This window comes from Octopus bimaculoides, chromosome 2 (genome assembly GCF_001194135.2).
Source record: "Octopus bimaculoides isolate UCB-OBI-ISO-001 chromosome 2, ASM119413v2, whole genome shotgun sequence".
Lineage (NCBI taxonomy): Eukaryota > Metazoa > Mollusca > Cephalopoda > Octopoda > Octopodidae > Octopus > Octopus bimaculoides.
Window position 1 is genome coordinate 137342001 of NC_068982.1, and position 13621 is coordinate 137355621.

The 13621-nt window shown below is 33.5% G+C and overlaps 1 protein-coding gene across 4 annotated transcripts in view; it reads left to right on the plus strand.

Moving 5' to 3' along the window:
* Nucleotides 1-13621, plus strand: part of LOC106869469 (endophilin-B1) — a 164395-nt gene that overhangs the window by 148092 nt on the left and 2682 nt on the right. For all 4 annotated transcript variants that reach the window (XM_052965627.1, XM_052965629.1, XM_052965628.1 and 1 more), the window contains one exon: nucleotides 10130-10376. In XM_052965627.1, coding sequence (XP_052821587.1) covers nucleotides 10130-10376 — 247 coding nt within the window. The remainder of the gene's footprint in view (nucleotides 1-10129; nucleotides 10377-13621) is intronic.

Consider the following 13621-nt stretch of genomic DNA (forward strand, 5'->3'; position numbering starts at 1 on the left):
CAAGCTGTTCTTGGTGAAACTCTGAAGTCACAGTCACTCTATGTTTCTGTCTAATATATATATATATATATATATATATATATATTATATATATATATATAGATGTGTAGGGACATATGTGTAGTTTAGCTCTTGAAGCTATCACTACCTCTGAATGTGACATTTGAAATGAATCAGTTTTATTTATTTCATGATATTAGAGTAACAGTACTTTTTACATTTGTTATGTTTTCTAATTATGAAACATAAGCTACATAAAAGACATTAGAAGAAATTGCTTGCCAAATTCTGAATTATGCTCTAAATTTCTCTGTGTAATCATATTTGATATAGTGGCAGTGCCTTCATAGATTTCCAGCCGATTTCTTTTGCAAGATTTCAAATACTGAGGCCTGACATCATCTTTAAAAGCTCTGTGCTTACGAAAATTTTCTTTTTAATCTTTTGCTGGATTTCAAAGGTCCCCTGCTATGACGTGTTTCTTTATTGTATGCACTTGATAGTAAAAATGTTCAATCAGTCATTGATTTTCTGGAAGATGGTCATAGATCTGTCGTTAATGGAAATATTACAAAGAAACCATAACAAACATGTCTTAAAGAAGCACTTCCGTAGTCCAAGTAGTGTTCAAAGTCTTCACTTAACTTCTATTTAACTTTTTGCTTTATTCTCAATGTTCAGTTCTTTGTTCACCTAGATTCTAAATGGTGTGTGTGGGTGTGTGGGTGTGTGGGTGGGTGTGTGTGTGCGCGTGTGCGTGCATGCAAATGTAGCTTATAGTTTTCAATCTAAAATGTGGATTTTGGGAATTAAAATTAACGCACAAGTAGTAAAGGTGGTTGTGTTAATAAACTTGAAATTTCTACTTAAATACACACACATTGTCCCTGCCCCACTTCACTCTCTTTCTCTCCCTCTCTCCCCCTCCCCATCTCTCTTTCTTCCACTCTCGTGCTCTCTCTCACACACTTTTTCCTATTCCTATTCACTCTCTCTTCTCCACTTGCACTCTCTTACTCAAATTATAGTCATCCAATTTAGAGCTTTTTAGTGATAACATCTTTGTTTTTTTTAATGTCTATTATTCTTATTGAGAACATTACCATTTGTTTTGAAACAATCTACTAGAGAGCATGTGACATAATTAAGATGCAAAAATTATTTTTTCATATCAAAGTAGTTTATTTCTATTTTTTGTGTTATACTTATTTATTTATTTTTCTATTTTTATCTATTAATAAACTTTTTTTTCTATGCCAGTATGCTGGCAAGTTTTAGCAATGATTGTAGATATGATGTATCATATATTCTGTGTTTATACAGGTGAAGTTAAAAAAACAAAACAATATGTATTGGCTTTTAGCTGTAGCTCTAGATTTCTTTTTCTCTCATGTGTGGAAAAACGTTTTTGTTTTTTTTATTTTTGCTTCTTTGTCATTATTACGAATAATTATTCTTTCATAATAAACTGTAATATGTTATAATATTTAGGATATTCTAATGTGATGTTTTATTCAACAAAACAAGACACCTACTAAGCTCATGCATTCAGTAATTCAGTAACTGATGGTGGACAGCTCTACTGGTTGATGAGATTCACTAATAAGTACGGTTGGCTTGTGCCGACCACATTTAAGCTTTAGGCATGAGGAAACAATCCTGTTTACTAACCTTATAATTATAAGCAGACTCTCCATCCTTATAACAAGTGCGTACTAAACACACACACACACACACACACACACATTTGTATATAATGTACTGTCACAAAAGAAAGAAAAAATTCCTTCAGTGGGGTGTAAAACATCCAATTCACTGGTACGTCGGTTGAATGCCACAGAAATATGGGTATAAATACAAAATACGAACAATAAATTAGAGAAATACAATTGACAATCTAACAACTTATTTATATTATAACATACATACACACACACACACACTTACATACATGTATGCAAGAATAACAATTTGCAGATGAAAATATATTTTATTTTAATGTTAATTTGTGTTTGTTTGTTTATTTATTTATTTATTGATATATTTATTTATTTATATATGTATGTGCATATGTATGTATGTATGTCTGTATGTGATGAGCTGTGTGGTTAGATATTTGCAGTGGTTTGTATATGTGAATATGTGGTTATGAAATTCACTCTGTGGTCAAGCGTTTCTAGATTCAGTCTCACTGCACAGCACCATAAGCTCAAGTTGGCCAAAGCTTTCTAAAAGAGACTAACTTGATGGAGAACTGTGCAGAAGCCAGTAATTGTGTGTATGTGTGCGCGCATGTGTGTGTGTGTAGAATGGAAGAAATTGTGTGAGGAAACTAAAAATTTCTTGTATTTCATTCCTCTCCAATTACACCCATGGTGGCTTAAACTTTCTCTGAATGAAGCCTATAAAATAAATATTGAGAACGTACTAGAGTTGATGCGGCAGAAATAAGTACCAGGTGATATACTGGGGTTGATATAAACAATTGAAAGCAGTGCTCCAGCATAGTCGTGGTCCACTGACTGAAATCAGTTGCATTTCAATCAGCTATATCAGGCCAAATATTCTATCACTTTTGTGTTCAAACCAGCCAGATCTGGCCTCCCACACCTACCTGACAATGCCATTCTAAAACTGAACAATCATACCTTTGAAATCTCAAAGCTATTCGATAAAGCATAATTAATTCAAAACAATGTGAATGAATAAGCATTACATTTGATTAGAGTAACCTGAATGCTAAACGGTTAAAGAAGCTGTATGAATGACTCCAAATATCTCTCTGTAGAATTCATGGTTAACATTCTCAACTTCATGCTTCTTTACTTTTCATTGAATTAAGAGCAAATACAATTCAGAATCAATCAAATTAAATTCTTTCCCCTCCAGTTTAAACCTTTGTCCGTAAACAGCCAAACATAAATATTATTTGGTTACAATTTTTTGTTTTAATTTTCAAACAAAATATATTTCTTTACTACATATTTCATGCAACAACCACTGGATTATTGTCTTTAACTGTAGCCACACAATCTACCCATTAGAATATCTATTTCCAAACCACAGTTATCACTACACCTCATTAGAATGCTGCCTTCACTAGTCTGCTTCTGTCATTATTATGCACCATAACAACGAAAGCAGCATTGTCTTTGTATTTCACTCTTTCTCTCTCTGAACTCCTATTAGTTGAGAGATTGGAGTCTATCATTAATATAGCTGCAACAAACAGTATGGCATTACTGCTTCTAAGCACTGTGTTTGGTATAAATTAGTTGTAGATTCTTGTAGTCTCTTAAATTTCAAAACGGTCTTGCATTTAACTATTTTTAATTTTAATAAATGCCACATTTCCTTATTTTTCTTTTCTCTTATTAAATATAATGTTCTTGCGGAATTTATTATGTTTCAGTTGCTTTCTCTATTTCAAGTTAAATTTATTTGAATTCATTTCAGTATTTCTCATGTTTTAGTCTCTCTCTGTGTACCTGTGTGCATGCACACATTTGCGTGTGCATGCACACATTTGCGTATGCATGCATGTGTGTATGCATCATTTTGTCAGTTCATGTTAAATTTATTTTGATATTTTTTCAGTAAAACATACACACACAAAAAAAGCAATACAGCTTTAAATAAAGTTGAATGATCATTTTATTGATTAACCTTCATGTATTGGTTCCATATTGTCCTTCAAACTCAATATATTTTGTTTTGTTTTATGCATGTATTTTTGGCTATCATTGCTGCCCTTTTTTTTACCTGACTTCCTGTCCCCCTTTTACCCATTTTCAATGAGTTGTAGTGCGCCTGTGCATTATAAACAATGATCTCATTATGCTTATATATTATGTAAATATTTATATTTCACTGTTAAAGACATGTATTAGGACACCATAAAGCCTTATAGCATTTAGGTCCATCGTTTTACACTTTTTCTTTGTTTTTTTTTATTTCTCTTGAGACTTGATAAAATAAGTTCTTATACCACAATGGATATTCAATTGAATATAGCATTCCTTAGCAACAAAAATTAACTTTGTGACTCATCATAATCACTTTATGCCTGCTTTCTCTGCTGACAGGGTTTGGTTGGGTCATTATGATCCATCCTATTTATCATTGAGAGCAACTGACGCCATAGACCCATGCTACTTTCCGTCCCCCCATTGCCAACCACTTTACACAGAACTGGGTGTATTTTCTCATAGCGCCAGCACTGTCGACCTTGTCTTGACCTGTAGAAGGATTACAGGAGGGAAGTGGATGAGGGTGCCTGGTATATTTAGATGTGTAGATCATGGGGTGAAATAGTGAAAGGAGCATTGGCAGAAAGGCCGAAAATAGGTAGCTGAGAGGAGGGGCAAGAGTTTGAGTATAAATTAGGATTTGTACATTTACTCTGGTGACCTAGGAAGGGAATAGGAGAGAGAGAGAGAGAGATGACATTTGAGAGACCAGAATGAGTGTGTGAAAGGAGCAAGAATGTAATAGAAAAAGCAAGGTTATTTGGAGTGGAGTAAGGGAGGGAAGTGGTTGGCAATAACAGGTGCACAAAGGTGAGGATGGATGATGACATAAAGACAAGTGTAGATGATAAGCAGCAATGCAAATGGTCCATGAGAGAGAGACAGAATGATGGTAGGTGTTGGGTGAAGTTTGTGTATTTAGTATTTAAAGTGGCTCTTTAAAGACTATTTCTTTCTCTCTTGGAAATACTCATCTGTTTTTAATGTTAGTTACAATTCTATTTACAAACACACACACACACACACACACAGCAATAGCTTTTGTTTTGTAGAGAGTGTTTAATATAATGTAGTAGACCGTATTTATATATCAAATGGAGAAACTTTATATCTATCAGTAAAAAAAAGACCTTCATTTGAAGACCACTTCCATCAACTCAGAATATTAAATACATAATGTTGAATTTTTCGAAACAGATCACAAGAGCCTTCCAAATGATTTCTCTCTCAGCATATACTAATTTTACAATGGTGAAAATATAATGAGTTCAATTCACTCCATTACATTGTATATTACATATTATAACAATATGGTATATTGTATTATTTTTTTTTTCATTTACCCTTAAAGTCAGTAATAGTCAATAAGTTGTTAAATCCTCTGTTTGAAAGCTTATGTCTGCATGGATAGATACATTCAAATGACATCCTCATGCCTACTGCAATGTTATAAGTAAGCTCTCTTGTACAATATCAGCTAAACAGAGCCTTTTGTTGATTGTAAGACACTTATACACAGCAAGGTGAGCTCAACCGTTGACTGTAAAATACCCAGTCTAGAGCTACAGTATGGCATTGGTGACAAGCTGCTGATCATTAAACCCTTTTGTATTCAGATTATTCTGTCAAATGTAATGGTTGTTTATCTATATTGTTTTGAATTAATCATGCATTATCTTGTAGGATAGAGATTTTGATGATGTGATTGTTTAGTTTTAGAATGACATTGTAGGGTTGAGGTGAGAGGCCAGATCTGGTCAGTTTCAATATAAAGCAGGTTAAATATTTTGGCTGGATATGGCTAGTTTGAAAGCTAAAGGGTTAAACCTTCAGTTGATAAATTAGATTTTGGTGCAGACACAAAATGGCCCAAGATTCAAAATAAATTCAGAATCAGTGCCAGTATTTTAAATATTGTAGCAGTACACCTAAATCTATTTCATTTCAGTTAATGTAGCATTCCAGATCCTTCTTAGGAAGATAATCTGACATTGCTTATCCATTTAACGTCATAAAAACCAGAGCTGAACTCGGGGTTTTAAAATTCCCTTGTGTATCAGAAGATATTTGCATTTATCTTTATCAGTTCAGTCAATGAAAATGTTCAAAGTAGAAGAATCTGCTTCTCACAGATATAATAGATAAACTTCTAGCTTGTGTATGATTATATCTTATGTAACACTACAGACATGTATTACTACTAAAAATATCTCCATCTCTGCAGATTTTGTTAGGTATGTTAACAGTATCAGGAAAATGATGTGAGTCGTGGGGTTGATTGTTGATCTTTCAAAGGCTTTCTTTTTAAGTGCAATACAACAGCAATTCACTGGACTTTTTGTTGAATTTAGTTGAATTCAAAAGCTTCGTTAGTGTTGTTTTTTGTTTTTTTCTGTTTTTTTTCCCCAATTATGTCAATACAATCAGTGCGTATAGCTTTTCTTCAATAAAATGATTAGAAATGCGGAAACCTTTGTTAGTCATGAATTTGCTTCTAGTTTAGATCAGAGACAACCTATTTGTTTGTTTGTTTTTTTAAATTCATGAATGGTCAACAGTAGACTAAGGTTGCATGTTTACAAAATAATTTGGAAGTAGGATAAAAATGTCAAAGAAACCCTGATCACTGACTACAAAATTCTTATTTGATCCAGTTATCAATATTAACAAAACAATTTCAATATAGTCATTATAATCATGTCCATCACTTAGATAATATAGCATATTAGTTAATTATTATTTGGATAATCATCTCTTCTTTACTCTATCTTCTTCCTTTGATATCTTTACCTAGGATACCTGAATAGGTTTCTGGTGATTTTATAGAAATATGTTCACATTGGAATCATTTGTTTCCTTATTTATTTCATTCTCATTAATCCTTTCTGCATCATTATAAATGATTTACATTTTGTATTTTTTTTTCTTCTGCTTCTATAGATATTTATACATTGTTTCATATCTTTATTTATCTTAATTATCAAAAATGCATTTTATCAATTACGAAAGCTTGTGGTCTAGTGGTTTAGGTATTGACCTCACAATAAGGTTGTGGGTTCAATTCCTGGAACTGGCAGTGCATTGAGATTTCAAGCCAGGTATATCATTTCATGTTGCTCAGTCTCTTCAGCTGCAAAATGAGGACTGGCTGAGCAGGTTCAACTCTCTCTCTCTCTCCCTTAGTACTTGCTACATCCTTGATGTTTCACCGGATCGAGGTTAGTAGAGCCAAGACACTGTTTGTGTTTGCTTGTGACTACTCAGGCACTTAAAACAATTAGTGAAAGAATGACACTTGCTACCATGTCCTACTCATTTGCAAATAACCATTTTGCTTACTTTTGTCATATTATCACATGAGAATTTCCTCTCTTTCTAATGCTTTTGACCCTCAAAATGGTTATGTTTATTGTTAATTATTTTCAACAAGGAATTCAAAACTGTGATTAGGAAGCAAGCTGCTTATCACACAGCCATGTCTCTGCCTATGATTTATCCAAAGAAGTCTCAAACAGGAAGGATTTAGTTTGGGTCACAGGTTGTTTGGATTACTCATCTGATCTGATCTTCAAAATAAGGCAACCATATGAAATATAATTATGTAAAAAAAAAAGAAAAAAGGACATACTTGTTTACAGTGTTTGTATGAGTTTTTCAATATAATTTTCATGTGCAGTCTTTGATGTCTTTTGTTCTTGTTTGATTGTCAATGGTATTTGCTTCTTCTTCTTCACAGACATGCTAACAGTAACAAAATTGATTTTAAAATTTTTTTTTTTTTTTGTAGCAGATAGCATTCATTCATACAAAAGTCATACAGAGTGAATAGACATCATGTGATTCTGCCATGCTTTTAAATCCCTTGGCCTGTCAGTCATTTTTGTGTGTTAAAACTATTTTAACATTTTTAAAGTGAATGACGGCGATAAAATAACCTGACTGACACAGAGTACTTTTGATAACTGCAGACAAAAGATGCAATCACTGCACCAGCTTCACTAAACACCTTCGGTGTGGTGTTTCTCATCTTCTTCTTTTATTTGAATTCACTTTTCATTATTGTCAACAAAAGAGAAAATGATAGCACTGGTATTATTTTAACATTCAGTTTACACATATTACGGCTGGTTAAATAGTCATGAAACTATGGGATCTTGTTTGGTTAATTGATGTTCAGATAATTGTTTGACTGTAATTGGGTTCGTGATTACAGTTAATGATTTAATTGTCGTCATCTCAACAAATCATTCTACCACAGACCATTATCCTTATTAAGCATTCATTAAACAATAATCCTCTTTATGTGTGAAACTTCCCAAAGTTTATGAAATACCATGTCATTTCATTCTTTGAAATCTAAATCTGAACATTTCATCTCCTCATAAATTTGTCTTTCAATGAAAAATAAAAAAAAGACACTCCACACCATACAATATTTTATACAGTAATAAAATTTATATCCTTTTTCTCAGATCTCTTCTTTCATTGCCCATCTCTCTCTCTTTCTCATTATTATTACATTGTTATATCCAATTAACTTCACCTTTGAATCTTCCCAATGTTTTATTATAATATTCAAAATATTATTTTATTGATTCTTCTACGAAAGATTTTACCTCCAAATATACTGACATAAATAATTCATGAATGTGTAAAATATTTTGAAACATAATAGAATTAGACATTATAGTAAATTAGGAAGTTTTATTCATCTTTTTGTAAACAGTATGAAAAATTTAGCTAACATCCAGTCGTTTAGTGGTTTTTAATCACCAAGATTTTGTTCTCTGGCTTAGTATGAGATCTAAAGGTCATTCTTTTTGTTTAATATTTGGAGTATGAAATAGAACCTTATCTTGTTAGTTGCTCAGTCTGTTTGCTTTCCAAAAGTGTTTCAAATCCTGTACAATACACTAATCATTCATGGTTTGGTCACTCGAACAATTATTTACTGTTTCATTGAAAATTTAGAATTTTTTTTTTTTTTTTCAACCTTTAACTTCTGTTATAGCTTATAACCAAAACTTTTTAAAGGATTCCTGTTTTAAGATAAACAATGACCCTTCTATCTGTCTCCTCGTTATTATATGTTTTGAATAACAAAAACCGAGTCTGATTTTTGTTTTTGTTTTTGTTTTTTTTTTTTGTGTGTAATTCAAAAATGTGGAACTGATTTAACTATTACTAACTAAAAGTACTACTAGTTTGTTTACTTGTTTTGTATTGGTTGAATAATATTTATTGTTTCATTCCTGTCCCCCCCCCCACACACACACACACACAACCTCTGTAATCTTACCTTAATCTATTATCAGTTATTAATGTCCGATAGCAAAAGCAGTCCCTGCAGCAATAGAAATTGTCTTTCCAAAGAAATTATGCAATATTTACATTTTAAAATATTAATATTTTAATATTAATATAATATTATAATATTGTATTTAATATTATAATTATACCATAATATTAAAATAATAGTAATATTAAAAAGAAAGAATGCAGATGCAAACATTTTATTGAAACTTCATTGTTATTATTATTATTATTATTATTATTATTATATATGTTCTGTGTCTTTAGCCCAGTTTCAACAACCTCAAGAAATAATACAAAAAAAAATGCATTCAATTTCTGGTAAAATCTGAAAATACAGAGTGTAGCAAAAAAACTCTCATGTTAGCTGTATGAAAATACTATTACCACCTGCACTAGCTTCATTCATGTCACACCATTGGGTGTATAAAATATTGGCAGAAAAGCTTGTTATATTTTATTCAACCATTTGTGCAGCACCAGTGAAGACAGCCAAGTTGGTTAACAGTGTCTTTTTGTAGTTGACGTGCGAGTGTTTCTTGCCACAATCTGCATCTTTTGTAAAATGTATAAAACATCAAAATAAATCTATCAGAACTCAAATCTGCAACTACTATAGTTACATATATCTGTTTGTGTGTAAATGTGTGTCTCTTTTGGGTTTTCAGAATTGCTGTTTCATTCCTTTCAATTCTTTTCTTTTTCTCTCTCTCTCTCTCTCACTCTTTTCTTTCTTTTCTTTTTTTTTTAACCATTTTGTTTCTTCATTAAAAAACGAAAAAGCTTATTACTCATTATTTTCATTATTTCCTAACTAGAAAAACAATTTCATGCTTGTGTGGTACAACTTAGATTAATGTAGCTAAGCTTTTACTTGCCGCTTAGTAAACTAGCTTTAAATGCTTGCTCATCAAGTTAACTGCTGACGATGCATTAATAACATGGTCCTGCGGACTCCTTCGACTATCTCAGCGGTGTTAATGTTGCTTATAAATTGTAGTCCAGATTAGAAGGACAAAGGCTTCATGCTTTCTAATCGGAAGTCTTCTTCCTGTGTCCATTTGCAGCTTATCATCATTTATCAGTTGTGCACCACGTAGTATTTTTGCTCCATCAGCCACAGAACTGGGGAACAATTCCAATGCTGGTGCACAGCCCCAACTAGCTAGTCTCAGCACATTTTACCCCAATCCATCAGCCCCTCCAGCCATTGAGGTGACTGCGCCATCTCCCAATGTTGAAAAAAAATATGCCAGAGTCCTTTATGATTACGCAGCAGCAGATTTAACAGAAATCTCTTTAACAGCTGATGAGGTATATTATAAACCTTAACATTTATTTCATTGTCAAATATGTTGTTTTTTTTTTTTTTTTTTTTTGTATGATTTTATTTACCCCACTGCTGCTATGTTCAGAAATATTGAAATAGGAATGACTGTTGTGCTGCTTTCTGTGTTTTCATTTTTCTAACTTTCTTTTTGTTTCAATTCTGATCTGTGGTTGGTGATGGTTGTGTGTGATTTTCTTTTTTTAATTTTAATTAAATACTCAGTATAACTTTTCTTTTTTTTTTTTTTTTTTTTTTTTTTTTAATGTTTATTTTCTTTTATTTTTGTATTTTTGAACGTGAGATAGTTTTTGGTTTGCAATGTGTTTTTTTTTTTTTTCATCTTATTTTAAAATCATGCATCAATCGTACATACTTCGATTAACATCAAATACCATTTCTTGTTACGATGGTTTAAAGAAATTCATGTTTTCACTATCACCACCACCACAAGAAAAAAGGGAAGAAATTCTAACCTCTGTTATAAACACAAGTGATAAGGAGAGCATATTAATTGAAACGTTGCTCCAATAAAAAAAAAAAAATTACCAATTAAGATAAATTTGCAAACAAAACCATTAATAATTCTCATTATCAAAGGTACATTTAGTTTTATTATATTTCTAATGAAATATTATTATTGCACTGTTTCAACCTTAGTGTTAGGAATAATCACCGAGCTGTTTACCTTTTCAAGTATTTTAAATTTAATTTCTTAATTATACATATAAGGCTTTTAGTTTAATGAATCAACATTAGCCTAATACTAATGAATGAATTTATTGCATTTAAAAGGATGGGAAATGATGTTGAATTTGGTGAGATTGAGACTAATGTTAGGTATTGAATTCAACACAGCTTGTTTCAGCCTTCATCACTGCTGTCACTAATGCATGAGTGTCTGCATGCACATATATATATATATAATGTTAGTGAGTGTGTGTGTGTGTGTGTGTGATTTTAACATCCACTTTTCCATGCTTGCATGGGTTGGATGGACAGTATTGAAGCAGGCTCTCTACTGCAAGATACTCTTCTTGTTTTTATATATATATATTCTTTTATTTTATTTTACTTGTTTCAGTCGTTTGACTGTGGCCATGCTGGAGTACCGCTTTCCGTCACGCAAATCCCCCCCCCCATCGATTTAGTCTTTGTAAGCTTAGTACTTATTCTATCGGTCTCTTTTGCTGAACCGCTAAGTTACGGGAACATAAACATACCAGCATCGATTGTCAAGTGATGTTGGGGGCAGGACAAACACGCACATACATACGTACGTACATACATACATACATATATATATATATATATATACGACAGGTTTCTTTCAGTTTCCATCTACCAAATCCACTCACAAGGCTTTGGTCGGCCCGAGGCTATAGTAGAAGACACTTCCACAAGGTGCCACGCAGTGAGACTGAACCTGGATCCATGTGGTTGGTAAGGTAAGCAAGCTACTTACCACACAGCCACTCCAGCACCTATGTATAGGTGCTGGATATAGGAGGTAGTGTCCTGATTGCTAACAACGGATGCAAGTCGTTTATTCCTTCCTCCAGGAATTGTGAACATGACAAAATGTTTCCAAAAGTCATGGGTAGTGTTGTTTTTGCAAGGTCATAGTTCCCCATGTCCAAACATGTTTGCACAGAATATTGAATATGAACGACTCACTTGCTATTATCATGAGACTTTTCCGTAGCTGCATTTTTTTTACGGGGAGCATGCCCCTGCTTACCTCCAACCTCACTTTCTAGGAAGGAGTGGTCCTGAGACCCCTTTCGGAGCCACCACCACCACCACCATAATGACATTGCTTATATGATTGAAATACTTGCAACTATTGTGTGATGTTAAGACAAGGAGACACAAACATTCAGTCACATACCTGCACGCACACACACACACACACACACACACACACACACACATATGAGACAAGCTACTTTCAGTATTCATCTCCCAAATCCACTCACCAAGCTTTGGTTTGCAAAGGTTTCATGGTTGGACCGACTTGCCCCCCCACCCCCACCCCGGCCCCAACCTACCGACTGTGTGGCACTTTGGGCAAGTGTCTTCTGTTATAGCCTTGGGCCAACCAAAGCTCTGTGAGTTGAGTGGATTTAGCTGACAGAAATTGAAAGAATCAGATTTTATACATACGTGTGTGCGTGTGTGTTTAGCATTACTGCATGACTACTGGTATTGGTGTGTTTTTACGTCCCCCATAACTTAGTGGTTCAGCAAAAGAAACTGATAACATAAGTACCAGGCTTAAAAAGAAATGTTCTGGGGTTGGTGCATTTGACTAAAAATTCTTCCATGTGGTGCCCCAGCATGGCCACAGTCTAATGACTGAATCAAGTAAAGGATAAAAAAAAGTTGCATGAAGAGGGACTGAACCCAAGATGACATGGTTGAGAAACAAGCTCCCTGACCATACATTTGTGCCTGCATCTCACTGCCACAGTTGCACTCACAAAGGCACATCTGTGGCTAAACTATAAAAGAAAACACAGTTTTCTGTTCAGTCTCTCTTTTAAAAGACATAAGTGTGCACACTTTGAGCCACGAAGATGCAAAGACAAACAAGTCCTTGTTGAGAGTCAAGTATTCTTGTGTTCTTTCCTTATCACAAGCTAAAACCATCTGAGCCATCAAACAGAAAGCCCAATGCTCTCAAACTTTTGGTGTAGTTTGAATTGAAAACCACATGAGCTGATCAATTCTGTTCTGAATGTCATCCAATGTAATTTTTGTGTACTATGAAGTGGTAAGCTGGCAGAATTGTAAGTGTGTCAGGCAAAATGCCTCGTGGCATTTCGTCTGTCTTTACATTCTGAGTAACAATTGCACTGTGGTCGACTTTGCCTTTCATCCTTTTCGGATACAATAAAATGAGTACCAGTTGATCACTGGAGTCAATATTATCAACTTACACCCATCCCCGAAATTGATGGCCTTGTGCCAAAATGTGAAACCAATATTTTGGTATTATGTCTGTAATAACAATCTCTTAACCCAAGCAAAGGCATATCATTTATGGTGAATGATTTGAGTATCTCGATGGTCCAGTGCTCAGTATATTACTGGTAAATATAGTTCTATTGAAGCCCCCTCCACACACACACTTGTATCTCCAAGGGAATGACAAATTTAATCCTTCAAACTAAGATTTCAGCACCATAATTCCAATACTTTAATAATGTATTTTGCCTAATGTTTCACA